The sequence below is a fragment of the Osmerus eperlanus genome, chromosome 9 (genome assembly GCF_963692335.1).
Source record: "Osmerus eperlanus chromosome 9, fOsmEpe2.1, whole genome shotgun sequence".
Classification (NCBI taxonomy): domain Eukaryota; kingdom Metazoa; phylum Chordata; class Actinopteri; order Osmeriformes; family Osmeridae; genus Osmerus; species Osmerus eperlanus.
In genome coordinates, this window is record NC_085026.1 from 18,997,904 (window position 1) to 19,025,240 (window position 27,337).

At 39.7% G+C, this 27,337-nt stretch overlaps 1 protein-coding gene across 1 annotated transcript; it reads left to right on the plus strand.

Moving 5' to 3' along the window:
- Positions 1-551: 551 nt before the first annotated feature.
- apoba (apolipoprotein Ba) lies at positions 552-25,398 on the plus strand. Its single transcript, XM_062468922.1, has 29 exons — positions 552-675; positions 890-931; positions 1,852-1,964; positions 2,140-2,285; positions 2,362-2,509; positions 2,818-2,970; positions 3,204-3,328; positions 3,463-3,539; positions 3,701-4,157; positions 4,517-4,625; positions 4,807-4,953; positions 5,376-5,587; positions 5,746-5,953; positions 6,030-6,209; positions 6,935-7,138; positions 7,258-7,425; positions 8,247-8,449; positions 8,925-9,104; positions 9,191-9,318; positions 9,604-9,808; positions 9,898-10,070; positions 10,177-10,352; positions 11,653-11,768; positions 12,489-12,862; positions 13,170-20,723; positions 20,835-20,946; positions 21,384-21,413; positions 22,007-22,193; positions 23,723-25,398. The coding sequence occupies exons 1-29, from the start codon at positions 621-623 to the stop codon at positions 24,929-24,931; spliced, it is 13,191 nt and encodes a 4,396-aa protein (XP_062324906.1). The 5' UTR covers positions 552-620; the 3' UTR covers positions 24,932-25,398.
- The last annotated feature ends 1,939 nt before the right edge of the window (positions 25,399-27,337 follow it).

The window sequence follows — 27,337 nt, forward strand, 5'->3', positions numbered from 1 at the left end:
CATTCCTTGGCTCTAACCACTAAACTACAGCTGGAACTCTGGTCCTTGATGTTGCTGCTGTACTTCCTGTACTATTTCTCTTTGAATGAAAATGTCTGAAAGGAATAAAATAGCCTAGATATAATGTAATGCATTACAATTCTTACAATAATAAATTAAATGTAGGAAGTTACACAGAACACATTGTCATTTACCATTTTAAATAATTTAAATTAACTTTATTTCTGAAATATTTAAATCTAAAGAAATAGCATATCTGAGGCTTGAACCTGGAACCATTAAATAGTTTTTAGTAAGTATATAGTATGTTTTGTATCTCCCAGCAACAGTAGCAGACCCTGGACTGTGTCCATTAGAATAAATAAAGGAAAACTGACACTACACTGATAGTGAAGGGATGATGGTATAACTTGGGTATACAGTAACTCATGAACTTTGGATTGGCTTCACAACATTGATTGCTCTTTATCTATATTTGGGACTACTGTGGGAGGAGCTAGATTTAAAGTAAGGTATACTTTATAAAAGAGAGAGTCAGAAAACTGATATATTTACATGAAGTTAAGTTGAGAGAGCTCAACAATACTGTTAAAGGCTAAAGTGCCTTTTTGCCTCCCAACATGGGTGACATTAAACTCTGTCTGTTACTACTGGTGAGCAGTTACTCCTTGGCTCGTAAGTGTGTTTTCTTGTTAGCTAAGGTGCTTCTCTGAGTGTGCATTAAGTTCCTGTGTACCATGCATTTTTATTATGATTTCGTTTTTTTATTGTTGTTTTTTTCTGACAATTGTTATGATAACAATGAATGTTCTTTGTTGTACATGTCTTTCTTAATGTTTATATGATATTTTATCACTTCTTTCTGCACCATTCTGTATTCACTTTGCAGAACAAAATGACAATGTTGATGACCAGACACCGACATGCCTGTGTAAGTTTGTCTCATTATCCTACTGACAGGAGATACCAAATCTTTGGCAACACTTTGCATTACTTTTAGCAAAACTTATATTGAAAACAATGTATTTCTATAGGAACTGTTATGCAATTCAATGGTGTTATAGTTTAGGTTATAAGACATACCATGGTCTTATACTTCTAATACGTGTAGACCATGTGTGATGGGAATCTCCAGATCAGTGAAAATTAAAGGGAAAGGGCAACTATTTTTACATTTTTAAAATGTATTAATTAAGCAGATACTTTTATCCAAAAGTACTTGCAAATAATACAGAAAGTACAACAGAAAATCAAAGATCAGAAGTGCCTAGTTCTAATAGTATTATGGTGGTCAGAGTGAAGGAACGGTCTGTATTTACTAGCCACAGCACAAAGTATAAAAGCACTGACACTTTTTATCCAGCCATTTATTAAGTGCAAGCCTTCAGAAAACAGATGCACCACTCAAGACTTACATTGATTGCATTTTCGTAAAGAATAAATTCAAGTGGGAGTTTATTTTGGTATCAGTTGCAATTCCAGTGGCAATTTATGTCCATGTCAAGCATATCAAAGTTTGTTGCAAGTATGCACTGTTTGTTCGTTGACCTCAGAATGGATCAATGACATCTGGTCATGACCTGCTTTTAAGAGATAACATATTTGAACCCTTGCTCCATGGTGTTCAGCATGATTCAGTGCAATTGATGTTATTGATTGAGCACATTGCCAGTGTTAGTTAAGGCTCCAAAGGTCTCCTGTGATGATGTGGACATTTGACTGTGGACCCAGAATGTGAGAAAACAATTACCACAGCCTGTGGGCATCAACCGATCAGTACAAATGTGAAACTTGAGAGTTAAACTCGGTTCATGTCATATTGTGTTTGTCTTTTTATCTTTGTATCTCTAGTGGCAACAAAGTTTAGGACCTTCAAGAAATATGTCTACCAGTATACAACAGAAAGTCGAAATGGGGTGACTGGCACAGCCAACCTCAGAAATGGTCCCAAAGTCACTTGTCAGGTATGTAGGTGTGATTGTAAATCCCCCTCTGTGAGTTTCACTGATAATTTTGTATGATTGACTTCAGGTGTCTTTTACCATGATCATGTTGTATGATTGACTTCCTGTGTCTTTTACCATGAAAATGTTGGATGATTGACTTCCTGTTTCTTTTACCATGATCATGTTACTTCAGGTGGAGATCGAAGTCCCACAGACATGCAGCTTCCTCATGCACACCAGGGACTGTGTTCTCAGCGAGGTGTCAGTCATAGACCTTCAGGGTCAGCCAGTCTACCGACAGGCCACTGGGGCAGAAGCCTTTCAGGCTGCTATGGAAATGTTTGTATAACCATCATATTTACATTTACATTTAGTCATTTAGCAGACGCTCTTATCCAGAGCCGTCTCTTTGCAGGAACTCTTTAAAATTCATGGTGAAAGAGGCCTCTGACGTGAAGCTCTTCCCGGAACCAGATGAGCCTGTAAACATTGTGAACATCAAGAGGGGTATAATTTCTGCCCTCATGGTCCCAGTTCAAGAGGAAGAGCACTACTCGTACATGGTAGGTATCTCCCCAGAACAACATACTCTCACAAGTGTCATTAAAGTATTACTGAAATACAGAAACTGTAATATCTAGAAATAATATTGGTATGGGAAACCATGAATACAACTTTTACATTGTAAAATAAAATTATGCTATGATGATCTAACTAATTGGAGGTGCTTTCCCCTCTAAATTCAGGATTGTATTTTTTGCTCAATTTGGAAGATTTGTACTTCAGAAAAAAGATGAAAGATTTCAGTGAAAATGGTCAAACATTGTGTTTTTACACCCTTGTCATGTGAAATCTTTCACCTTTATTTTAGAACACAGTGCACGGCCTTTGCAAGAGTAAATTAATGGTCAATGCTAGAAAGGACATTGTCACAGATGTTACCGTATTGAGAGATCTTTCAGAGTGTGACCACTTCTACAGCAGGAGGTTGCCACACAGTCCACTTGCACTTCTCCAAGGCTGGGTAAGATCTCTGATCCACTGTAACATTACACCACCAGTCTGTTACCATAGTGACATTACACCCTCAGTCTGCTACCACAGTAACTTTTCACCTATATAGACCCTCAATCTAGACACATTGCTCTCAGTTCGAATATTTACCACAATATGTGTTGCGATTAGACTATGATAAGATGATTAGCAATGTGAGAACGTTTTTCAGCTTTTCAATAAAGTGTATTATGACTTTTTCAGAATGTCCAAATGTCTAGGCTCATCACTAGTTCGCAAGATTGCAACTATCAGTTTGATAACAGGAGAAAGCACATGACTACTGCTGAATGCACGGAAAAACACCTTTACCTTCCCTTCTCACATGAGTTAGTATTTTCTTTCAATATGTGTTTTGCATGTGTATGTCTGCCTATCTGCACAGTTTTAAAGGCTCTTCAATAAAAATCATATGAAATGCAATATGATTTAATTTATCAGTTATCTTGTTTGCTATCTACAGGAATAATGGCATTTCCACTGTGGTCACACAGACTCTGACCTTGCAAGACTCAGCAAAGATCAACAACAAATATTTTGGTAAGGATTTATTTACTAACACAAAACACATAAATTAATAATTGACACAATATTATTAATCTGACATCATGTCACTTAGAACAATCTAGTAACAATATAAATATTGAGCAGTTTGAGATGACAATAATGGCAATTCATAATGACCAATTTTCTGTAAATAGAGGTTGACCCCCGTCACAGTAAACCTCTCTACATGGAGCAACCAGAAGACAAGGCCCCTGTTCAGACCAAAGATGCTACACTCAGCACTCTGCAAGACCTGAAAGGTCTGTCCAACACTGACCAGGGCCAGAGGAGGGCCAGCCTGTTCCACAAGCTGGTCTCAGGTCTTCGCACCCTGAGGAACGAGACCCTCAGCCAGACTATGGACGACATGAGGGAGGTGTCTGGCATGCTCAGCTGGCAGGCTCTGGCTCAGTGTGGAACGCCTGAATGTACCAGTGCCATCCTCCAAGCCATCAGAGCCAAGGATGGTGCGGCTCTGGAGCGGGATGCATTTGTCTACGCCCTTGGTCTCCAGTCCCACCCAGACTCCCACCGTGTCAGGGACATGCTCAGTATGGCAGAGTACAAGCAGAGCAAGGCCATCATGTATGCTCTGGCAAGCACTGTCAGGAGGTGAGTCACATGCCTTGCTGGTCTATCATCAGGACCAAAATTACACATTTACATTTAGCATATGCTCTTATCCAGAGCGACTTACAGTAAGTACAGGGACATTCCCCCCGAGGCAAGTAGGGTGAAGTGCCTTGCCCAAGGACACAACGTCATTTTGCACAGCCAGAATTGAACCGGCAACCTTCTGATTAGTAGCCCGATTCCCTGACCGCTCAGCCATCTGACCCCATTTTCCTCCATAGCATCTGTTAATACAGGAACATATCAGTCCTTTGGAATATGACTAGGACATTTTTGAATACTTGCTGCCCAACACAATTTTATTATTAAGAACTGATCAGATACGTAATTCTCTGCAGGTTTCATGATGGACAGGTCACTCCAGAGGTCACTGAGGTGGCCATGTTCATGAAATATATGCTAGGAGACTGCTTGGAGGATCAAGATGTGACGTTCCTGACACTAAGGGTCTGTTCTGGGAGATAATGTAGAACCCAAAGAAGCTGCATGACGTGATACTTATGTATATTGTTCTCCACCTGGGGGTTAAGGCTGACCATTGATTCACTTCAAACGAAAACATTTTGACTGAATAACTTTCTCAATATTAATCTAGGTTGAATATTTAATATAATTGTTTACATTTTAGGTTATTGGTGTTATGGGTAAAGCCATGCAGGATGTCGACCCATCAATAAAATCACCACTCCTCATCTGCATGCGGCAGTCAGGTGCTTCTCTCTCTGTCCAAAAGGCAGCAATTCAGGCCTTCAGACTGATGAGCATTGATGAAGATGTGAGTATGCACAACACAAGGTTTGCTAACTGAACTTTTCTATGATACCGTTCACTGGTATCACAGATATACAAGATTATTTAGTATTGTTAATTTAAGTGACTTTAGGCAATAGATATCATGTAATAAGTCATGTAACCCTTCAAACATCAATAGAATTTGAGAACCTGCTGATAAATTTTTTTTTTGGCCACATTTCCCTCATATGTCTAGAACAAATATCAATTCCAAGTTCCAACATCTTATTTATTTTTTGTTCAGCATTAGAAATAAGTTAGTAAATGAGTAGGGTGGTGCATACCTGTCCCCTTATGTGCTTGTGCCAATTTCATAAATGGATATTTTTCTAGATATCTTTATTTTTATAAGTATTTAGGCATACAAAAAATCGTTATTTATCTGTTCATTATTTTGCTGAACAGGTTAAAAGTGCACTCTTAGAGGTATACCAGGATGCAGGAAGCTCAGTGCAGAAACGTGTGGCAGCTTACCTGATGCTGATGAAGAGTCCAGACCAAGCACTTGTTACAGAGGTGGTCAATACACTGAAAATTGAGCAGGAGCCACACCTCAGGAACTTTGTGGCTTCCCACCTAGACAACATCTTTCGCTCTAAGGATCCCAACATTCTGGAGTGAGGATCATTTCTATGATCTTCAGTATCTTACATTAGAATTCTAGAGTGAAAATTACTCAGACATTTTATATTGTCATCGCTGCTGTGTTTGGAAAGTGAACAATGAATGAAAAATTATTATATGATTAACTGTGTCTTGATATTGCATCCCAAAGTACAAGACAGTACATTACAGAAGCTTTACAAAAACATGTATCACCAGCCAGCATGGGCTTCTTCACTGGGTCCAGCAACTACAGGATGGACAACCCCCTAGTGTCCACACAGGGAAACATCATCTTCGATTCCAATGAGTCTATGCCAAAAGAAGTCATGCTGAAGACCACTCTGAAAGCATTTGGGTTCAATGTAGACATTTTGGAGGTAAATCTATTTGTCATAAATGTATTTGCAAGGATGGAAATACATTTTCTAAAGTATTTTCTCCTCCCTTATCTAGGTTGGTATTGAAGGAAATGGATTTGAACCAAGTCTTGAAGCCCTGTTTGGGAAAAGAGGTTTCTTTCCTGATTCTGCTTCCAAGGCCATTTACTGGACCAATGAAAAAATTCCAGGCTCACTAAAAGAGGTTTTGGAAAATTGGATTGCTCCAACGCAGAGTGAGAGAATGAAAAGACAGGTAAAAAGCCAAATGTATGGATTTCTTTCTCGTCCATGTTAAGAATTTCAGTGTCTGTTTGGGGTTTGAGAGGGAGCTACACCACTACTGTGCAGTATAGAGCACAATGATGTCAAGGGGCATCGCCATCTCACAGGCTAGTTGATCTTCAATTTTCTAAAACCCCTTACTATGAATATGGCTAATGATATACAAAATGAAGAAGGAAATATTGTTCTATTTAAGCTTACAGAATGAATGTAACGTTTAAGTGTATGCATGAAAACAGAATGGTTAAGAATACTGTCACTTTGTGCTTTAAGTAGGGAGTCAGGTGGCTGAGCGGTTAGGGAGTCGGACTCGTAATCTGAAGGTTACCGGTTCGATCGGCTGTGCAGATTTCTTAAATAATTGCAACCAAAAATATGATGGCTATAGCCAAAGAGCTTCACGCAGCTGTTACAGAATAACAGGGTTGTTTCATAGAGCTTCACGCAGCTGTTACAGAATAACAGGGTTGTTTCATAGAGCTTCACGCAGCTGTTACAGAATAACAGGGTTGTTTCATAGAGCTTCACGCAGCTGTTACAGAATAACAGGGTTGTTTCATAGAGCTTCACGCAGCTGTTACAGAATAACAGGGTTGTTTCATAGAGCTTCACGCAGCTGTTACAGAATAACAGGGTTGTTTCATAGAGCTTCACGCAGCTGTTACAGAATAACAGGGTTTTATATCATCATCACAGGCTCCACAGGACCTTTTCCGTTACCTTGGTGAAAACTTCCAGAAGCTTGTTGTGGACTTGGGCTCTCAAAATTCCCCGGAAGTTATGGCCTACCTAAGGTTTCTGGGAAATGAATTAGGATATATCAAGTCCAGCGAGATGCAGGAAATGGCCAATTCTCTTTCCACGTACTACAATGCTTTCTTCAGAGTCCTGCCAACCAAGGTAAACACTAAATACTTATCTGGTTCTAGCAGACGGGGAACATAAAAAACCCAACTAAGATCTTATGAATTAGTCATCGTATTGTTCTTGAAATACATTTTATATCAACCTTTGTGCAGGCCATGGCCGCACTTCTGTCTAGCACTGACAGTGAGCTGTATGCTCAATATATCTTCTTGGAAAATGCCTTTTCCCTGCCGTCGGCATCTGGCCTTCCTCTGAAATTCTCCTTGACTGGTGTTTTTGCTGCTGGCGCCAAAGGAGGCTTCAGTTTCTCCCCTGGCATGGTAAGGTACTGGGAAATGTATGTCAAAACAGGTTACAGCCAGCAAACATTTAACCACAGAGTAGGTTGAACAGCTAATGGGGCAGCGTCAGTGAAGGAATGTCATTAGCGCATAGTTTATTTATATTTTTTTACATATAGACATGGAGACAATTCTCAACATTATTTACTTATATTTCAGGTGTAAATTTATTTTCTTTGCACATCCATCTTACAAATGCTTCTTAACACTAGGTTTTTAAGCCCATAGTTTTAACACCACTATAAATCTTCAAACAGGTTACTTTACCTTCATATAACTTTCAGGCAGCTATGACCTTAATAACATGCTCCAATAAATGTCATGATTGTCACCTTAATGGTGAAGAATCTTTCACCATTAAAGTTACATCTTTGTTTTATTAAGAGTTTAAAGTTCAACATATCATGGTTTTTGAAGAAGAATCAAAGGGCCTTTAGGGATGATAGTAAAACCTGATTATTCCTGAACAGCTGAAGGAATGTACACACAGCATATTGATTTTAGACTACTTTAGCTACTGAAGCTCTGTGTTTTACTCTTAATTCGTTTATTTAAAAAAATAATAGAATACTTTGAAGTGTATCAGAATAGCACAATACATCCATTTCATGTGGTTAATTGTCATAACAATATGGGGCCATCATAAATAACCTTGTACTTTCAATACAACAAAGTGTTAGTTAGTTTTAAAACGTAAATAGGTTCTCACCATATTAGATCAATATTTATTGAACATCCCAAAGGTGTAGACAACTTTTTGATGCTTCAGATGTGTAATATGCTGTTTCTTGTAATTGTAGCAACTGTCTTTCATGCCATCTGTTGGTGTGGAATTCATTACACAAATGGGTATACACGTTCCTGAATTTGTGGTATCTGGGGTTGAGATGCACACCAATGTGTATCACGAGAGTGCTGTGAATTCCAAGATCACTGTCAGCAGCAACCAGATCAAGCTGTCCATCCCCGCCCCCAAAGGACACACACAGCTCCTCAGTGTCAGGTGGGTTTCTGAAGTTGTTTTTGCTTAACCTTTATTTAAGCAGGTTATGCCATAGAGAAAAAAATATATTTTACTATAATACATGTAAAATATAGAGACATGCAAAACATTTAAGCAAAAACCAACATAAAGTGTCCTAATTTTTGTTTTGTGCTGTTCATTAAGATTTGATTTAGTTCTATATTTCAAGACCAGTTACACTCAACTTGAACTTCTTGTCCACATTTAAAGTGTATGATCAAATATCCTTCTCTAATGCCAATATTTGAGGAAAGAAAAAGTTTCCACTATAATTATCATTGCGAACAACAAAACCCAAATTCATTATTTTTCCTGTTTATAATGATGTATATGCACCACCAACTTGGTGTGTGTTCTGTGTTTCTCTCCCTTGGGTGTCAACACACTACAGCACACACCCCATGTTGAACTAAGCTTAAATGTTGTCTTTTTCTTTACTGCTTTAATGATAAAGCAACCAACTGCTATCAGTCGCCAGCCACACCATGATAGTACCATCTGTGGTGGAAGACAGAACAGATTCCTCTGAATGTCAGCCCCTCTTTACCGGTTTGAAATACTGCACAATACTGCGGTACTCCAATGCCAGCTCAACCAATGATGCTCCTTACTATCCTCTGACAGGAGAGACCAGGTGAGCAATGTTTTGTATATATTTTTTTTATACATTTATTTTTACTTTGTAGACAGTTTCCTGTAATAGAGTTGGATGTTCGACAGGTTTGCAGTTGAGATCCAACCCACAGGCGAGGTTTCAGAATATTCCGCTGCCATTGCCTCTGAAACTCTAAGAGATGAGGAAGGACGTTGGGAAATGGAAACTCTGAAGCTGACCTTGAAGGCTGAAGGTATTTGTGTTGAAGAAATACACATTTACAAAGAGATGCAATTCATATCCTTTTATTATTTCACAGCCTAACCAGAACACACAAGAAACACACACAAAACAACTGTGCATTACCCTGTTTAAGTAAATCTTACTTTTGTTTTCCACATACTGAAACACAAAAATACAGAGGGTTTCTCTGTTGCTCAAAACCATTTCACAATCATCTAGTGTTTCATTCATGCTGTAGGACTATTGAGGCTGTCAAATGATTCACAAATAAAACACTGTTGTGCACAAATATCAGGGGCTGAACCCACAGAGGCAAGTGCAACACTGAAGTACAACAGAAACACTCTTGACACCGAGATTAATATCCCTGATTTTGACTTGGAGGCTGGGATTAAGCTAGCCATCACAGACAGTATGGTCAAAGGAACGAAGATGCGTGGCATCACAGTAGATGTCACTAACAAGAATATTCCACAGTTCACCCTGATTGGACGTGTCAGGTAAAAAAAAGCATGAAATGTTTGAATTTTTTTTATATAAATATGCATAGCCCACAAAAGTGTGAATAAAGTTATGTTTCTTTCATTAGACTAGAGACAATGAATGATGGCATGCTGCAAATCCAAATGGCTATCCCCAGTCTGAGTACGGAAGCCTCTGCTACAGCAGTTCTGAAGAACTCTGAAGGTCTTGTGATGCAATTTAGCACGGCCATCAATATGCCACAGTCCACTTCCCTGCAAAACGTCATAGTCAGATATGGTAACTGTCCTTAGGATTGGGGAATGACCACTTTGCCCACTTTTATTAACATTGGGGAAACTTCACATTCTGTGTGTATACTGGAGTGTGTTTTTCTACTTAACAGATAACTATAAGTTTGAGGTTGAGATGATGTCTGATATCAAATCTGATATCCAAAAGCTCATCCCAAACACTGACAACTACCAGAGGCAGCTGCAAGAGCTCATAGACAACATCCTAGATCAGAAGGTGGCAAAGACAGATATGAAATTGCGTCATATTGTTTCTAAAGGCATTGAGGTAAGTGGAAATAGCTAAACAGCTACACTCTATTGTCAAAGGAATGTAGAACCCAGCTCAACCATGATCAATCATTTCACTTCTTTTAATAATTGAATTGATTTAACTTATCAACTAACAATACATCAAGTTTCAGTATTGCTGTGGAATATCCCATTTTATTATATTATATTATTTTAAATGACAATCAAGGACATTCCTAAAAAGGAATATCCCAGTTCCATTTAATTTCTAGTTTTGGACACCAGTATGCAGAGCTGATAATATAGTTCTATTGTATATGTACTAGTGCTGTCAGTTTAACGCGTTATTAACGGCGTTAACGCAAACCCATTTTAACGGCGTCAACGTTCTTTTTGGCCTAGCAAACGTTGTCGTTTTTTTTCACATGTTGTTGCAACAACTACTGACGTTAGAAAAACGATCTAGCTATACTGGAAACAAAACAACAGGCACGCCGCACACACTTGTTTGGGCTTGCGAGCCGGCTAAAGAGTAGTAGGCTAACGTTACGTTTTGAGTGGATGGCAAGCGCGAGACGCCGAAATGGATGCCAATAAAATTCTGAATGGAAAGTTTACTTTCAAAAAAGTTGCCAAATAGTTCCATTGACAAGACCAAAGTGATCTGTGTGTTTTGTCGTTGTGAACTGAGCGATCATGGCAGCACGTCCAGTCTGAAATACCACTTGATGGCCAACCACACAGCTGATGCGAATTCTCCGCCCCCTCGTCAAAGCCAGGCGATTGCAATGTTGTTTTAAAAAAACAAAAAACATTTGCACTATTTGCACGATCCACTTTTCCATGTTGATAAGAGCATTAAAATGAGAAAAAATAATGGGACAAAAAGAAATCAAGGGACATTAAGAATAGATAAAAATGTGCAATTAATTGCGATTAATCGCTAGTTAACTATGACATTAATGTGATTAATCGCGATTAAATATTTTAATCGTTTGACGGCACTAATCTGTACATAATTAAATAGTGTTATAATCCACTACACCCACCACACTTTATGCTTCCCTTTTCTAATAGGGTTGTTATTCATGAATTAGCCATGAATTGTTATTGATTCTGGGGGTCAGATGGCTGAGCGGTTACGGAATAGGGCTATTAATCAGAAGGTTCCCGGTTCGATTTCTGGCCTTGCAAAATGAAGTTGTGTCCTTGGGCAAGGCACTTCACCCTACTTGCCTCGGGGGAATGTCCCTGTACTTACTATAAGTTGCTCTGAATAAGAGCGTCTGCTAAATGACTAAATGTAAATGTATTTGATAATTTTTCATTGTTTTTAGGCAGGCAAGATTTGGCTAGATAAATTTGGTGTCCCATATGTTGAGATTCTCCGAAACAAGAGGGATATTGCTGAGTTCACTCTACCAAAGCTGCCTGAGATGTTGTTTCTGCAATGGTGAGTGCCTTATTTTGTGCATTGAAGACTGTTGCTGCTTTGGACAACACTGTTGCTGCTTTTTTTACATTGAGGTTACATTAACTACCATGTAACTGCATAGCAATACCTACAGTAACCACATATAGTCACATATGAACTACTATGTAGTAATGTGTTACATTAAGGTTAAACTAGCTACCATAACTGCATAGACATATTAACAATGTTGTAGTCACATAGGAACTGTTATGTTATTAACTTAACGTAATAATAACAACAGTAGATCACATGTAACAAACACAATCAACAATTAAAAAGAACCATGAACTTTTCAGATTGACTAGATACGTATGTCACCTTTAGAATAAAGGCTTAAAGCTTTGGATGAGTATGATCAAGTAAACTGTACCAAAATGTTTTCCACTCCATTGTGGATGTTTGTTACACATACACCCACTTTTTGAAAAGTGTGAGTATTTATAATTTGATAGGTCGATGTCATCTAATTACTTTTAACCTATGCTGAATAAATGTATTGTAATAGTTGTAATTGATTATACTTTATTATACTGTGGAGGAATCACAAGTTTTGAGCAGGATCTGACAATGCAACACAATGTTACCTCTTACACCTGAGTAGCCTTCTCATTTCTCTTTTTAATGTTGATCAAAAGTATGGAGACATTCAAAATCCCAAACTAATACATTTAAAGCCTTTTATCTGTTTTCTTTTAACAGTGACAGCTTTTTCAGGTACCAGTTTAATCAGAACACAATGACCATCTCACTTCCTGTCCCACTCGGAGGGAGTTCATCCGAAGATCTGAACATTCCCACTACTTTGTCCGTTCCACTCATGCGTGTACCTTTAATAGGCATTGAAATACCTGCCAATGACTACCCAGTTCCATCGTTCACCATACCACACACCTTTGATTTTAAACTACCTCTCATTGGCCTTGCTGAGGTATCGACCAAGATTAACAGTAACTTCTACAGCTGGGAAGGATCCATCTCTGGAGGCAACAACACCAAAGATATTCCCAACTACATTGCCCAGTACACAGTCATGGCTCAATCTCCCATCAACCCACTCTCTTACAAGCTTGAAGGTAAATTATCTGTACTTTACAGGATATAAAACGGGGAAAATGTAAGGTTTAGTACTGCCAAGTGTTTGTTCCTCTCATGCACTGAGCCGGCTGGTCTAATCTGTCTAAGATTGTGCTAATATGCAGGTTTGGTGATGAGCTGTGTCACTGCATGATCCCATTGTAGTACTACTTTTCTTAACCTGAACTCATCCATCTCTGAAGACAAATATATGTTCAGTTTAACATTGTTGCATAATAAGTTGTTTGGAATTATTCCTTGTTTTGACAATGGTTCCATTTCTCCCGTTCTGTCATTCATTTAAAGGAACAGGAATGATCTCTGGGACAGTTGAAGATAATCTGAAATATCTTGTGAATGGCTCCTTCAGCCACAGCCTGTTTGATGCCAGCTTTAGTGTCCTTGAAACCTTAAGTGTGACGGATAATGTGAAGGCAAGGGCCAACTACAAAATGGAAGCCTCAAGTCCTTTAGGTCTGCACACTTCTCTGTACTATTCTGCTAAATCAGCTTCTACTGCGGAGGAAGTCACAGGAGATGGCACTTTGGATGGAAGCATTTGCGTGGGCTCATTTTATACCAACTCAACCTACAGTCATAATTATGTTGTTCGTCCCCTTGAAAGAGAAGGAAGAGGAGAGTCAAACCTGCGTGTGTACTCACCATTGATCCAGGCTCACAACATAATCCAAGGAGTGTACTCAAATTCAGAGTTGTCCATATTGTCTAAAACAAATGTGCAGAATGATGCATTAAAGCATGTGGCAGAGCTAAAATACAAAAATGCGCAACTAACTCTTAAATGTGATGCTGCTTCAACTGCCTTCGACAAAGCATTTAGTCACAAAGTTGAGCTTGGTCTGTCCAGTGAAGTAGCCATTCTAAGAGTTGAGTCACAAGCTGATGATGCAACAAATCGTGCTTACTCTCTTATTACCGGAACACTGAATTACAATGGGCTTGAAGTCAATTCTGAAGGCTCCCTTACCTTCACAGGTGGCCGTGGATTGCACAAGGCCTCTGCAACAGCTAACAGAAATGGCATGGTCACCAGTGGCACCACCAGCTTGCAGTGCAGTCCCGTAACATTTGAGAGCATCTTTGATGGGGGCTTGGATAGCAACGGACTCTCACTGTCGTTCTCGTCTAAAGGAATGGCTGAGGAAAGCAGAGGAGAGTTCACCATAGAGGGTTCTGTTTCAACTGCTGCCGCTTCCTTAAACAGCGTCTTGAAAGGCAATGCTGCTGATGCAAGCATACGAAACACTGTGGATCTTAAGCTGGACAGGCATGCTTTAAAGTTCTCTAACAATATGATGGGATCTTTGAAGACAATGAAAACTGAGAACACCCATACTTTGACTCTTACACTTTGGACCCTAGCTCTCCGCTCGAAGGTGGACAACTATATCTGTGAGGATGCTGCCTACAAACATAATATCATGCTTGACATGAAGCCTTTTGTCACCTCCATGAACATGAAAAATGATCTCAAGCTGTTTGATGTCACTCTAAACAATGAGGGCCAAGTCAAAGTTGAGCTGTACAAGATGGACCTGTCAGGAAGTTTCAGAGGAGCTTACGGAGAGGACCAGGAGCTCAGACACACTTATGAAATCCACTATGCAGACCTCACTGGCACACTGAAGTGCAGCACAACTGGAAATCTAATGGATGCACAATATCGGCAGAACTGTGAACTTGAGTTTGCAGGACTTGCGTCTAAGTCTAACTGTGAGGCACGCATCGATTCCAAATCCCTTCGTTTTGACAGCACTATTCGCACCTTGGCAGTGCCATTCAGCCTCACCATTGATGCCATCATTAACAGTGACAGTGAGATGAATCTTTATGGGGAGCACACTGGGCAGCTCTATAGCAAGTTACTTGTTAAAGCGGAGCCCCTGGCGCTAGCATACTCACATCATTGCAGGGCCTCAACCTCACACCTACTGGAAAGAAGTAAATATGATACACACCTGGATAACAAGTGTGATAGTGTTGTTACACCCAGTGAACAATCATTGACCTGGAAGACTAAATCCAAGCTTAACAACCATGCTTACAACCAAGACATTAACACTTACAACAATCCTAAGAAACTTGGTCTAGAATTTTCTGGGTTGATGTCCACAGACTTTTTCAGCAAAACCAGAGAAGGTAGAGATAGAAGGTCTGAGAAAGAGAATGCAGAATTCAGTATATCTGGCTTCTTGAAGTATGATAAGAACAGTGACTCACATATAATTGAGCTTCCTTTTATCAAAAGCCTTCCTGTTGCATTTGATCAGTTTAAAACAACCATTATAAATGCCCTGGAATCCATGAACCAATATATCAAAAGTTTAAACATTGACCAATTAATACATGAATTTAGGTCCAATTTAAACCAACTGCCTCACCAAGTAAGTGACTTCATGGAAGAGATTGACTTGGAAAGCAAGGTAAAAGAGATTAAAAATACACTTAATTATCTGACACAAGAGTATGCCTTAACACTGGATGATTTAGAGAACTCTGTGGAAAATCTAAGGATAAACCTTGAACAAACTTTGATTAATGTTGCAAGCCAAATAACCAATATAATAGCTTCTGTTAAGGAATACATTGACAATGGTGATTTATCTACCACCCTTTCAAATGTCCTCTCTCAGATTGGAGATGAACTTAGGTCCTTTGATGACAGGTATGAGTTCAGACAGACTATTGTCAGAGCAATTGATGCAGCTGAAGATATAATCAGACAAATGGATGTCAGCAAGCTCCAAGATAGCAGTGTAGCCTGGTTTCAGGATCTTGATGCTAAATTTAGAATTTTAGCCAAGCTTCAAGAGAAACTGGACGGATTAAAACAAGTTATTGACACCTTTGATGTCACCATGTTTTTACAGGACCTGAAGGATTATATTCTCTCAATTAATTTTTCTAAATATATTGAGCATCTTAACTTTCAAATTTCATCTGAGCAGGTGACTAGAGTTCTAGAGTCCGCTAAAGATGTTATTGTCAACTGGATTGAAGAATATGCAATAGAGCAAAAAATCAATGCTGTTTATTTTTATGTCAGAGATCTACTTCTTAGGTATGATGTTGATGAGAAAATAGGGGCACTCTTGCAACAAGTTGTAGTGCTTATTCAAGAATTCAGAATTGAACAGACATTGCAAACACTGGTTGATAATTTTAAAACTATTTACGTAGAAGAATTCTATGACAAGTTTATGGAGTTCCTGGATAGTTTCATACAACAATTGAACGCAATTGACTTCAAGCAAAGCATTGATAGGCTAAATGAACACATCTCCTTATTAATTAAGGCCATTAAATCATTTGACTACAATGTGTTTGTTGATGATGCAAACCAGAAAATAATTGACATAACAAACTATGTAAATGAGCAGATCAAAGAGTATGAAATTGCACAAAAGATAGAGGCATCCAGAGAGTTTGTCAGAGAGATCCAGGGATCTATCTTCAATTACTTGGAACAACTGAAAAATACTAAAATAGCAGAAATTGTCAAAATGATGATGGATTTAATTGACACAACAGCCTACAATGATATAAAGATGAAGGCAGAGGAAATCCTTGAAGATATGAGGCAGAGAGTCATTGACATGGACATCCGAAAGGAAATGTATATCTATCTTGGAAGGGCAAGTGAATCCTACAGCAATATGATTGCTTACATTTCTGTCCAGTTTAACAAAGTAATTGAACAGATCCGCAAACTGGACAAATACCAAGAGATTGTGAACCAGATCAGTCAGGCAGTTGATGGTGTCTTCAATGCACTAAAGTCAGCAAAGATTGAGATTCCATCTTTTGTTATTCCCATTACTGACCTTGTCATACCCACCTTTGAAGTTAACCTGAATAAACTGCAGGATATTAATATCCCTGCTGACATTTCAATCCCTGAGTTCACAATTGTCGGTACTTACACTGTCCCAGCCTTTACTATAGATTTGTATGAAATCAAAGCAAAGATAATTGCACTAATTGATCGCATCAGAGAAATTGATATCTCAATCCCAGAACCTGATCAAATATTTGGAGACCTAAAAGCATTGTACATGCCTAGCCTCCCAGACTTAACATTCCCAGAAATAACTTTATCAGAGATAAGGTTTCCAGCAATAAATATTCCTAAATTGAATCTTGAAAACTTTGAAATCACAATGCTTCCAATTTCAGAAATCAAGTTGCCAGAGGTCCCCAGTGAAGTTCAAATACCAGCTTTCGGCAAGCTCTATGGTGAACTAAGAATAAACTCTCCTCATTACACTCTTGTGACAGCAGCAGGTCTAGAGAACTCAACACTTACACCAAAAACCCCACAGTTCACAGCTACTCTCACCTCTCAGGCCAAATCAACCATTGAGTTCCTTGACTACTCTTTGGATGCCACTGCTCGTCTTGAAGCTCCAAGGATGAAAAAATTGGTGTTCACTGAAAGTGTTAAAGCTACACATATGACCTTCACTGTTGATCATGAGGGATCATTAACTCTCAGTGGCCCATCAGCAGAGGCATCAGCAAAGACCACTGCTAAAGCCACTACGAATATGTATGCAGCAGATGCAGTCACTAACTTTGGATTTTCCTTGAAGAGTGGAATATCTGCATCCATGGACACTACCTATAACCACAATTTGAATATCCCAACTAATGACATCTCAAGCCAAGTCACCATGACTCAAACTGCAGCTGCCAGTCTCGAGTCGGGAACTATTTCTGTGACTGTTGGAAACATAGGAAGTGGGAAGTGGTCCTTTCAGGATTACTCTGATGAGGGCACGCACAAAAGTGATATTGAGTTCAATATAAATTTTGGCACAGCAAAGTTCATTTTTGGTGGAGAAACTAAGAGCAAGGCTGTTAACATGAAGCAAACTGTGACTGCAGAATCTGTCATCTTCAGCCATATTACTGTTGAAGGAAGAGCTGAGACAGAGCTTCCTTTTATCAAAAGCAGCGTCATGATTTTAAATGGAGAGGTTCATGTAGGGGATTTGAAAATTGCACTGACTGCCTCCAACAATGCAGAGATCATTGGAAGAATAAGTGGAAATCTTTCCAACTCTTTGGAACTTTTGGTGAAGCCTTTTGAGATTGTCCTGGATTACAGAAACAAAGTACATTCAAAGACCATCTTCCCCTTGAAACTTACTGGAAAGGTTGATCTCCAACAGGATTATGGGGTAATTCTTAATTCTGAGGTGCAGCGTGTCTGCTGGACTGGTCTTGCTCGATTTAATCAATATAAGTACAATCACAACTTCAGCCTGGGCAACAATCCTGAAGACATAACCATCCATGCAACAATGAATGGGGAAGCAAATTTGGAGTTTTTGACTGTTCCCCTCACCATTCCAGAGATGACAATGCCTTATCTTGAAATACAAACACCTGCAATTAAAGATATGTCTCTTTGGGAACATGCTGGTCTGAAGATTCTGCTAACCACTCCACGGCAGTCATTTGACATGAACCTCAAGCTTCAGTATCAGAAGAATCCAGACATGCATGCTATTTATTTTGATCTGGAACCTATCTACAATGCACTTCATGGAAATGCAGATGTTCTTCGGGCACACTTTGAATTAGGTCGAGATAAATTAGTAGACCTTCTTACAAATTCTTACAACAAAGCCAAGAAACAGTTAGATAAATACAAGATTTCCACCGCCAAGAATCCTCCTAGAATCTTCACTGTCCCTGGTTACAAAATCCCCATGCTGAATATTGAGGTATCTGCTTTCAGGGCAGAGTTACCTGCATTTAGCTTTGTCATCCCCAAGGAGGTTAGTACCCCAAGCTTTAAGGTTCCAACAATGGGATTTTCTGTGCCATCCTATACTTTAGTGTTGCCATCTCTGGAGCTGCCTGTCCTCCACGTTCCTGAGACACTGAGTGAGTTGACTCTTCCCACTTTCACACTACCTGCCATTAAAAACAATATCATGCTTCCAGCCATGGGCAACATTACCTATGATTTCTCATTCAAATCAACTGTGATCACCATGACCACTAATGCAGGCCTTTACAATCAGTCTGACACTGTGGCCAAATTTGGAGCAACCTCAACGTCTGTATTTGACATTTTGAATGGGAAGATTAGTGGAACCACCAGTCTGACAAAAAAGAGGGGTATAAAACTGGCTTCTGCTGTGACCTTGGAGCATAAGAACATGGAGGGAAGCCATGACTGCACTATCAGCCTCTCAAGGCGGGGCATTGAAGCTTCTATGGCAAATGTTGCAAAAGTTAATTTGCCATTCATGACTCTGGAATTAAATCAGGAACTATTTGGGAACACCAAGGCCAAACCTAATGCAGCCTCCAAGATTAAACTGAAATACATGTTTAACATTCCAGTAATCGAGGCTATAGGCAAGGGGATCATTGAGCAGAACTTGGCATTGGAGGGATTGTCATCTTACTTCTCATTGGAAACCACCACCAAAGGAATGATTGATATAACAGTGATGGAGAGTTGCAATGTTGCTGGACGAATAGACAATGACGGTAACTTGTACCTCAATACAAATGGCCTGCGAACAACAGTGAAGACGGATCTAAGGTCAAACATTGATCACAAAACTGAAAACATTTTGTCTTTGGATGTAAATGAAAATCTTGCTCTTGAGGCATCTCTACGACGTGTGTATGCAACATACAATTACACCAGCAATAACAATGCAAACATTGGACCTTTAAGCTCAAAAGGAAAACACTTTGTTAAAGCAACCCTAGATTTTGTACCGTTAACTACCTTAACAGCACAAGTGGAAATAGACTTCACCCAGCCATGCAGTTTTGGGGATGCTGTAATCATTCAACACATTGACCTTGCCATCACCTCAGACAAGCAAACCTTCAGCTGGAGCAGCAAGGAACAGATCATTTCAGTGATTCATGCTTGTGAGTTACAGCTGACAAATGATGAGGCTGAGGTGCGTCTGGAAGCGACTGGCTCTTTGGAAGCGCACTTGGCTTTTCTGAAGTCTGTTAAGATCCCTGTCTACCAGAAGACGGTCTGGGACATACTCAAGTTTGATCAGGCTACCAGCATAGATAAACTGCAGTTCCTTAATGTGTCATCATCTGTAGTTTATGCAAAGAACATGGATGGATTAACGTTTGACTTACCAGCAAAATTATTTGAAAATGGAGTCATCTTTAGTATTTCAGAATATACATTTTCTGTTCCTACTTGGATTAAAGAAATACCACAGATCATTAGGAAGATTGACATGCGATTTGAAAATGTTGATTTGCCTGATCAAGTCCCTGTACCACCAGTCATCTCTTTTCCACCTTTTGATGTACCCTTCACTACTCTCCATGTGGCAGCCTTTACAATTGATTTGAAGAATTTAGAAATACCTAAAGTAATAACCACCACAGCCTTCGACATCATGCTCCCTTATCTGCTAAAAATGGAGGTCCCCAGTTTTGATATTAACACAGAGTATCTTCAAAACAAAATGTCTTTTCTGTCAATGAAGATACCACAGTATGAAATTATCATCTCCTCTCTCACCTTTCCTAAATCCTTGACCATTGGGGAGCGTATAATCCACCTGGATGATATAACAAATTACATTTCCAACTTTGAAATACCAACTATTACCATCCCTGAGCAAAACATGGAAATCCCTGAAATCACTCTAAACCTGCCTGTGAGTGTTTTTATCCCTGCCTTTGGCACCCTCTCCACTACTGTAAAGGTTTCCTCCCCAATTTACAATATTACGTCAACTGCAAAGCTGGAAAAGAAGGATTCCAGCCTCGTCACCTCACTAAAGTCCACCTGCACCTCCACTATGATTTTTGTGGAGTACGATCTGGATGGTAAGAATTAATATTCTCAAATAACAATAGTCTTTTGTTATTTTGATCTATTTCAGCTTCATTCAATAATGTAATTTTTAAGAATATTATATTCTCCATCTGTACCTGCAGCCACAACAACCCTTGAGTTTGAGAATGGAGTGATCAGTCTAAATGGAAAGTGCAACTTGATTCACAGTGATGTAAACGTTGACTGGCAGCATGTTTTTGCACAAAACTTAAGGTATAAAATGTTTTCAATTTGCTCCACTGCATGACATGCTATGTTAATTTATTTAATTTGTACTTTGTGCATTTAATAACCTATAATTTGATAAGTGTTATTTGCTTCATAATTTTTCCAGTTAGTTTCATTGCAAAATGTTCAGATCTAGAGATTGATTGATGTGTCAGAGGCTGAGGCATGGTGCGATAGATGCTGTACCCATGCGTACAAGATCACTTGTTTCAATCACAACAATTTAGTCTTCATAAGGGAGAGATTGTTTTGAATTGACATTAAGAAGTGACACCATAAAATAAGTCCCATAAAACAAGACATAACTGAAATGTGAATCTGGGGTGGTCTCATCTGCATATTACTCAGCAGTGTGAGTTTTCATGTTTAGTGGAGTGAAATCAAGGGTTAATAGAACTGTTCACTTCCTCATTGCCTTTCAGGATGAAACGCCAAACTTCTCCTGATGTTGTGTAAGTATTTCCACTGCATGGAAACATTTTCATGAGACTTGGCCATTTAAGGGAATGGGTCATGATTGTAATAAAAAATAAAGGGAAGCATTTTCTTTTAACCTTCGTGCTGTGGGGGGTCTGAGACGCGCGACGGTTAAAAGAAAATGCTTCACTTTATTTTTGAATAAGCTAAAGTTGTTGCAACACGACGATGGGTCACAATGACCTGAAGGTTCACAATGACCCAAAGGCAGCACAAGGGTTAAGATTATCATATGTTAAATTTTTACTAATTTAGCAGACTCTTTATCCAAAGCAACATACAAATAGTGCATGTAGCAAGTACTGTATTGCAGGTGACAAACAAGTCCACAGTTCAAACCGTATTTTAGTGGTTAGTTCCAATGAACTGTCTGTAGTTTAACGAGAAGTATTACATAATTATGATGATACAACTATTCAACAACATCATCTAAAACTAAATATCAGAAAACATTTTGTACAAAACAACTACAACAATATCTCAAATTAGAAATTGTATTTCTGTAAATCATATTGGCAGTCAATGATTTGTTAAATATACTAGCCCAGGGCTTTTTCTTTTCTTTCAGTGTCTCCCGTCATACTCTGGAAATAGACCTTACTAGTCCCACCTTTGTTGATGTCAACTTCCGCTATGCATCTCGCAAGGATGGCATCACTGCCTCCGTGTCTTCACCATCATCTGGCTTCCTTGGATTCCTTTTTCAGCGGAGATCACCATCACAGGTGTATGGAAAAATATTCAGCCGTTATCTGGTATGTAATATAAATGCAGCACAATACATCCTGTATATTTCCATGATTAGAAGTGGTGGTGCTGTAAATTACATCACCATGCTAACAGTAAGTAAAGAAGTGGGGAAAACAGGCTGGTATGATAGCAAGCTGCTGTGATAACAGGCTTGTGTGATAACAGGCTGGTGTGATAACAGGCTGGTTTGATAGCAGGCTGGTGTGATGGCAGGCTGGTGTGGCAGCAGGCTGGTGTGATGACAGGCTGGTGTGATGACAGGCTGGTGTGATGACAGGCTGGTGTGATGACAGGCTGGTGTGATGACAGGCTGGTGTGATGGCAGGCTGGTGTGGCAGCAGGCTGGTGTGATGACAGGCTGGTGTGGCAGCAGGCTGGTGTGATGACAGGCTGGTGTGATGACAGGCTGGTGTGATGACAGACTGGTGTGATGACAGGCTGGTTTGATGACACGCTGGTGTGATGACAGGCTGGTGTGATGACAGGCTGGTGTGATGGCAGGCTGGTGTGATGACAGGCTGGTGTGATGACAGGCTGGTGTGGCAGCAGGCTGGTGTGATGACAGGCTGGTGTGATGACAGGCTGGTGTGATGACAGGCTGGTGTGATGACAGGCTGGTGTGATGGCAGGCTGGTGTGGCAGCAGGCTGGTGTGATGACAGGCTGGTGTGATGACAGGCTGGTGTGATGGCAGGCTGGTGTGATGACAGGCTGGTGTGGCAGCAGGCTGGTGTGATGACAGGCTGGTGTGATGACAGGCTGGTGTGGCAGCAGGCTGGTGTGATGACAGGCTGGTGTGATGACAGGCTGGTGTGATGACAGGCTGGTGTGATGACAGGCTGGTGTGATGACAGACTGGTGTGATGACAGGCTGGTTTGATGACACGCTGGTGTGATGACAGGCTGGTGTGATGACAGGCTGGTGTGATGACAGGCTGGTGTGATGGCAGGCTGGTTTGATGACAGGCTGGTGTGATGACAGGCTGGTGTGATGACAGGCTGGTGTGACGGCAGGCTGGTGTGATGACAGGCTGGTGTGGCAGCAGGCTGGTGTGATGACAGGCTGGTGTGATGACAGGCTGGTGTGATGACAGGCTGGTGTGATGACAGGCTGGTTTGATGACAGGCTGGTGTGGCAGAAGTAACATCCATCAACTATTTCCTTATAACAAACCAGCCTACACAAAGTCTTTCTAGCCTATACCTTATCTTACAGATATAACAGATATTGGCTATGCAATGACACTAGTTGGTTAGAACAATGTCACTTCAGCCATGCTACAGCTGACTCCAAGAGGGTTGGAGAACCGCAGCACTTATAGTTGGCCTCATGCTACTTCATGCTCCCATGTGCCACCTGTTGGCTGAAGGGCCAAAACAAGCTACATACAAATTAAATGTTAGAAAATATTATAGGGTTCATTTGGATTTATAGACTGTATACATTTTTGGCTGATAACATACTTTTATATGTCAGTGCATTATTTCTGCCAATGCAAGAATTGATCCCCTCTAACTTATTGCTTTTTTTTCAGTCTACACCTGACAAGGATACTGATATTCTGAGTGTCAAAGCCACTCTAAGAAACTCTGAGAAGTTGAGCCTTCAGACCGCTTGGAACCTGGATGGCCTACATCAAATGATTGAAGGGTCTAAAGAGAGGATTCCTGCCGTGACTGAGGCACTGCTCAAATTCATGAACAAGTATCACACAGCTCACTTTGGTTATGATGTCAACCGAGCTTTCATGAAGCTGAAGAACTCCATCTCTAATGTCATAGAGAGAGCTTATCATGAAGTCCCAATGACTTTTGATACAGTAAAGATTTCAATCCAACAGCTCAGTGATCAATTCAGTGACCAGAGTAGAGATATGTACATGAAGACTATTGACAACATACCCACTGTAAAAATTGAAGATTTTAGAGACCATTTTCTCATGAGAGCTAAGCACGTTCTACAACACTGTGAGCAGAACATCAAAATTATGTTGGATGCCGTGAGTAAGTTTCTGAGTGAAACTAAATTCAGTCTTCCTGGATTTGATGAGAAACTTTCTGGACAGGAAATCTACCAGAGTGTCAGTCAATCTTTATCTACAGCCACTGACAGGGCTGGCCAAAGGTTATCAAACCTCATGGAAACTCTAACTGAAACCACTAGAAGTGGAATTGGAGATACTGAGTTTAAGGTCCCCGGCTTCAATTTATTTGTTAATGGAAAGTTGATACTGGAAAAAGTCAGCTATTCAATGGGTGCCATTCAGGATCTCAGGGACAACATGAGCTTAGAGAGGCTCTTCCAGAAAGTAACTGATTTCTTACAGCTATGCATTCAAAAGACAGAGGAGGTTATTGCCTCTTTCAGGGCTGAAAATCGGGAGTTTGTGTCTCACATCGACAGCATCTCTGCAGAAATTCGCAACACTCTGCACTCTACAGAGTATCAACTGGAAAAAGCTAGGAAAAGTGCAGCCGAGTATAAAGATTTTGCCAAACTGAAAGTACAGGAAGTCTATAATGGCATGACATTGGACCGTGTCAATAATGACCTTAATTACTTCATTGGTGTCTTCCAATCTCAGTTGTTTGGGATGATCCATGGAATGATTGACCTAACAAGGCATGCAACACAGAACACAGCTCCGTATGTCAGAGTGAGCAGCAAAAAGATGGACGTTGATGTTCCCCTTCCCTTCTTTTGGAAATCTTTCAGTGAATGGCCAGCACAGATAAGGCAGTGAGAAAGGAAAGTACCTCCACTTCATTGGAAATTGCTGTCAACATTGTTATTAGGAAATTAATTTGAATATATTTAAAGTTGTTACTCACCCTCAAGATTTGGTTTTGTTGTTACAGTGTTACATCTCTGTTTAACTAACTGCACATAGCAACATACTCTCCAAAACTGAGTTCTGAATAAAATACCTCAGTGCAAAGCATTTCCCTGTTAACTGAACATTTTCTTTAAAGGTATTATTTGACAGTAGAATACTTTGGTTACCTTAAGATAGAAGAAAAGTATTACATTTACATTTATAATAATTTACATATCGTTTGGTAACACTTAATATAAATAATTTAATCGATTTCCAAACTTTTTAATGATAATTACATAAATGTTTATTAGTTAGTTGATACTTAAGCCAAACTGTTTGTCAACAATTGATAATGATCTATGTTATGAAGGCATACCAACAGTTGAGCCTAATTTCTCTGTGATCTTGTCTTGGTAAAGATGCTTGGATAAATAAACCCATTGATGTTTTCACTACACAGACAGCACACCAGACAGGCTTTAGGCTTGGCACAGAAAACATTAGTAAAACAAACAATGCTCAGAATAAAAGTCACACAAACCTCCAGACACTCTAATGCACTCAGCCCTATCACTAGACACTCTAATCCCACTTAGCCATGTGCGACTCCCCAGTCAACACTGTGGAGTCCTTCAGCTTCCTGAGGCCTGTTCCATAAAGGCCGCTTAAAAAAGCTGGACTTAAAGTCCCAAACCTGACTTGAATTAGCTTAACAAGTCAAGCGGTGCTAAAGCGGTTCCATAAAGGCCAGCTCACGCAATCCTACTAATTCAAGTCTGATTTAAGTAGTCAAGCTAATTGTGCGTGCACCCTATTCTTAAGCAGCCTGACAGGTAAAACATGGATCATACAATCCATCACGGCAAAAAGCAATGCACACGGCCACATGACTTCTTCCAGAAAGAACGTTCCCTTTAAGCCGTGTACTATGACAGCTCCCTCATCTCATCCACCACTTCATCAAAATAAAATGACACGCCATGATTGACATAAACGATAGGCTACGTAGGTCGAGGTCCTTTTTTTATAGACCTTATAACCCTTAAAAAAAACAGACACCCTCTAAACACATCTAAATTGACTTTTTTTACATTGTTTTCAATAAATAGCCTACTATTAATCAATACATTATCCAGTAGCATAACTTTTTAACATGGTTTTTGTGTTGGGAAAATGGAGGATAGATGTATAGATTTAGGTTTGTTTTGCTATTGTAGGCTACTGTTAACAAGTATGTAGCTATGTTAATTATACTCAGATATAGGCCTATGCATGCCTAAACATTTGAAATCACAAACTAGCATATAGCCATATGTTTAACATAGGCTGTGGTGTTTATTAAATCATTGTTCATCATTGTTTAATGCATTAGGCTAAATGTTGTAGCCTATGTATTTAAGTTGATTTTCTATAAATGTAGCCTACTGAGGGAGAATGAGAAAATGAGAATGTTTGTGGTAAATCATCGTTTTCCCATTGGGTCAGTATTACAGTAACGTCTGATTAAACAGCAACATGGGCTAGGCCTGACAGTTAGCCTTCCCCCGGATCAGGCTAGTTTCGAAGCGTACACTGTAAAAAATAAACTAGTAAAAAAACAGGAACAATCTGGCAGCTGGGACACCAGATTAAACCCATTAAATTACAGTAAAAAGACAAAAAAAATATTAACACGAATTAACCGTAAAATAATTGTAATTTTCCTGTACCAAATTTACAAGATATATCTGTAATATTACATTACAGGCTGTTCTTTGCCGGTAAATATTACTTTTATTAATGGAACTTCTCTGTAAATCAAATCCAAAACACGCCTGTAGAGGGGGCTCTGATGAGCAGATGGCCTTTTGTATGTTGTATGAGTTATGGGCCGGACAAAAAGGGAAGACAAATATGGTCAAAAATCTCAAAATCCAATCCAAAACACGCCCATAGAGGGGACTCTGATGAGCAGACCAGACCAAGTTTGGGGCATGTAGGGAATTTCTAGGTAGAGTTATGGGCCGGACAAAAAGGGAAGACAAATATGGTCAAAAATCTAAAAATCCAATCCAAAACACGCCCGTAGAGGGGACTCTGATGAGCAGACCAGACCAAGTTTGGGGCATGTAGGGCCTTTCTAGGCAGAGTTATGGGCCGGACAAAAAGGGAAGACAAATATGGTCAATTTAAAAAAAAATCCAATCCAAAACATGCCCGTAGAGGGGACTCTGATGAGCAGACCAAGTTTGGGGCATGTAGGGCCTTTCTAGGCAGAGTTATGGGCCGGACAAAAAGGGAAGACAAATATGGTCAAAAATCTTAAAATCCAATCCAAAACACGCCCGTAGA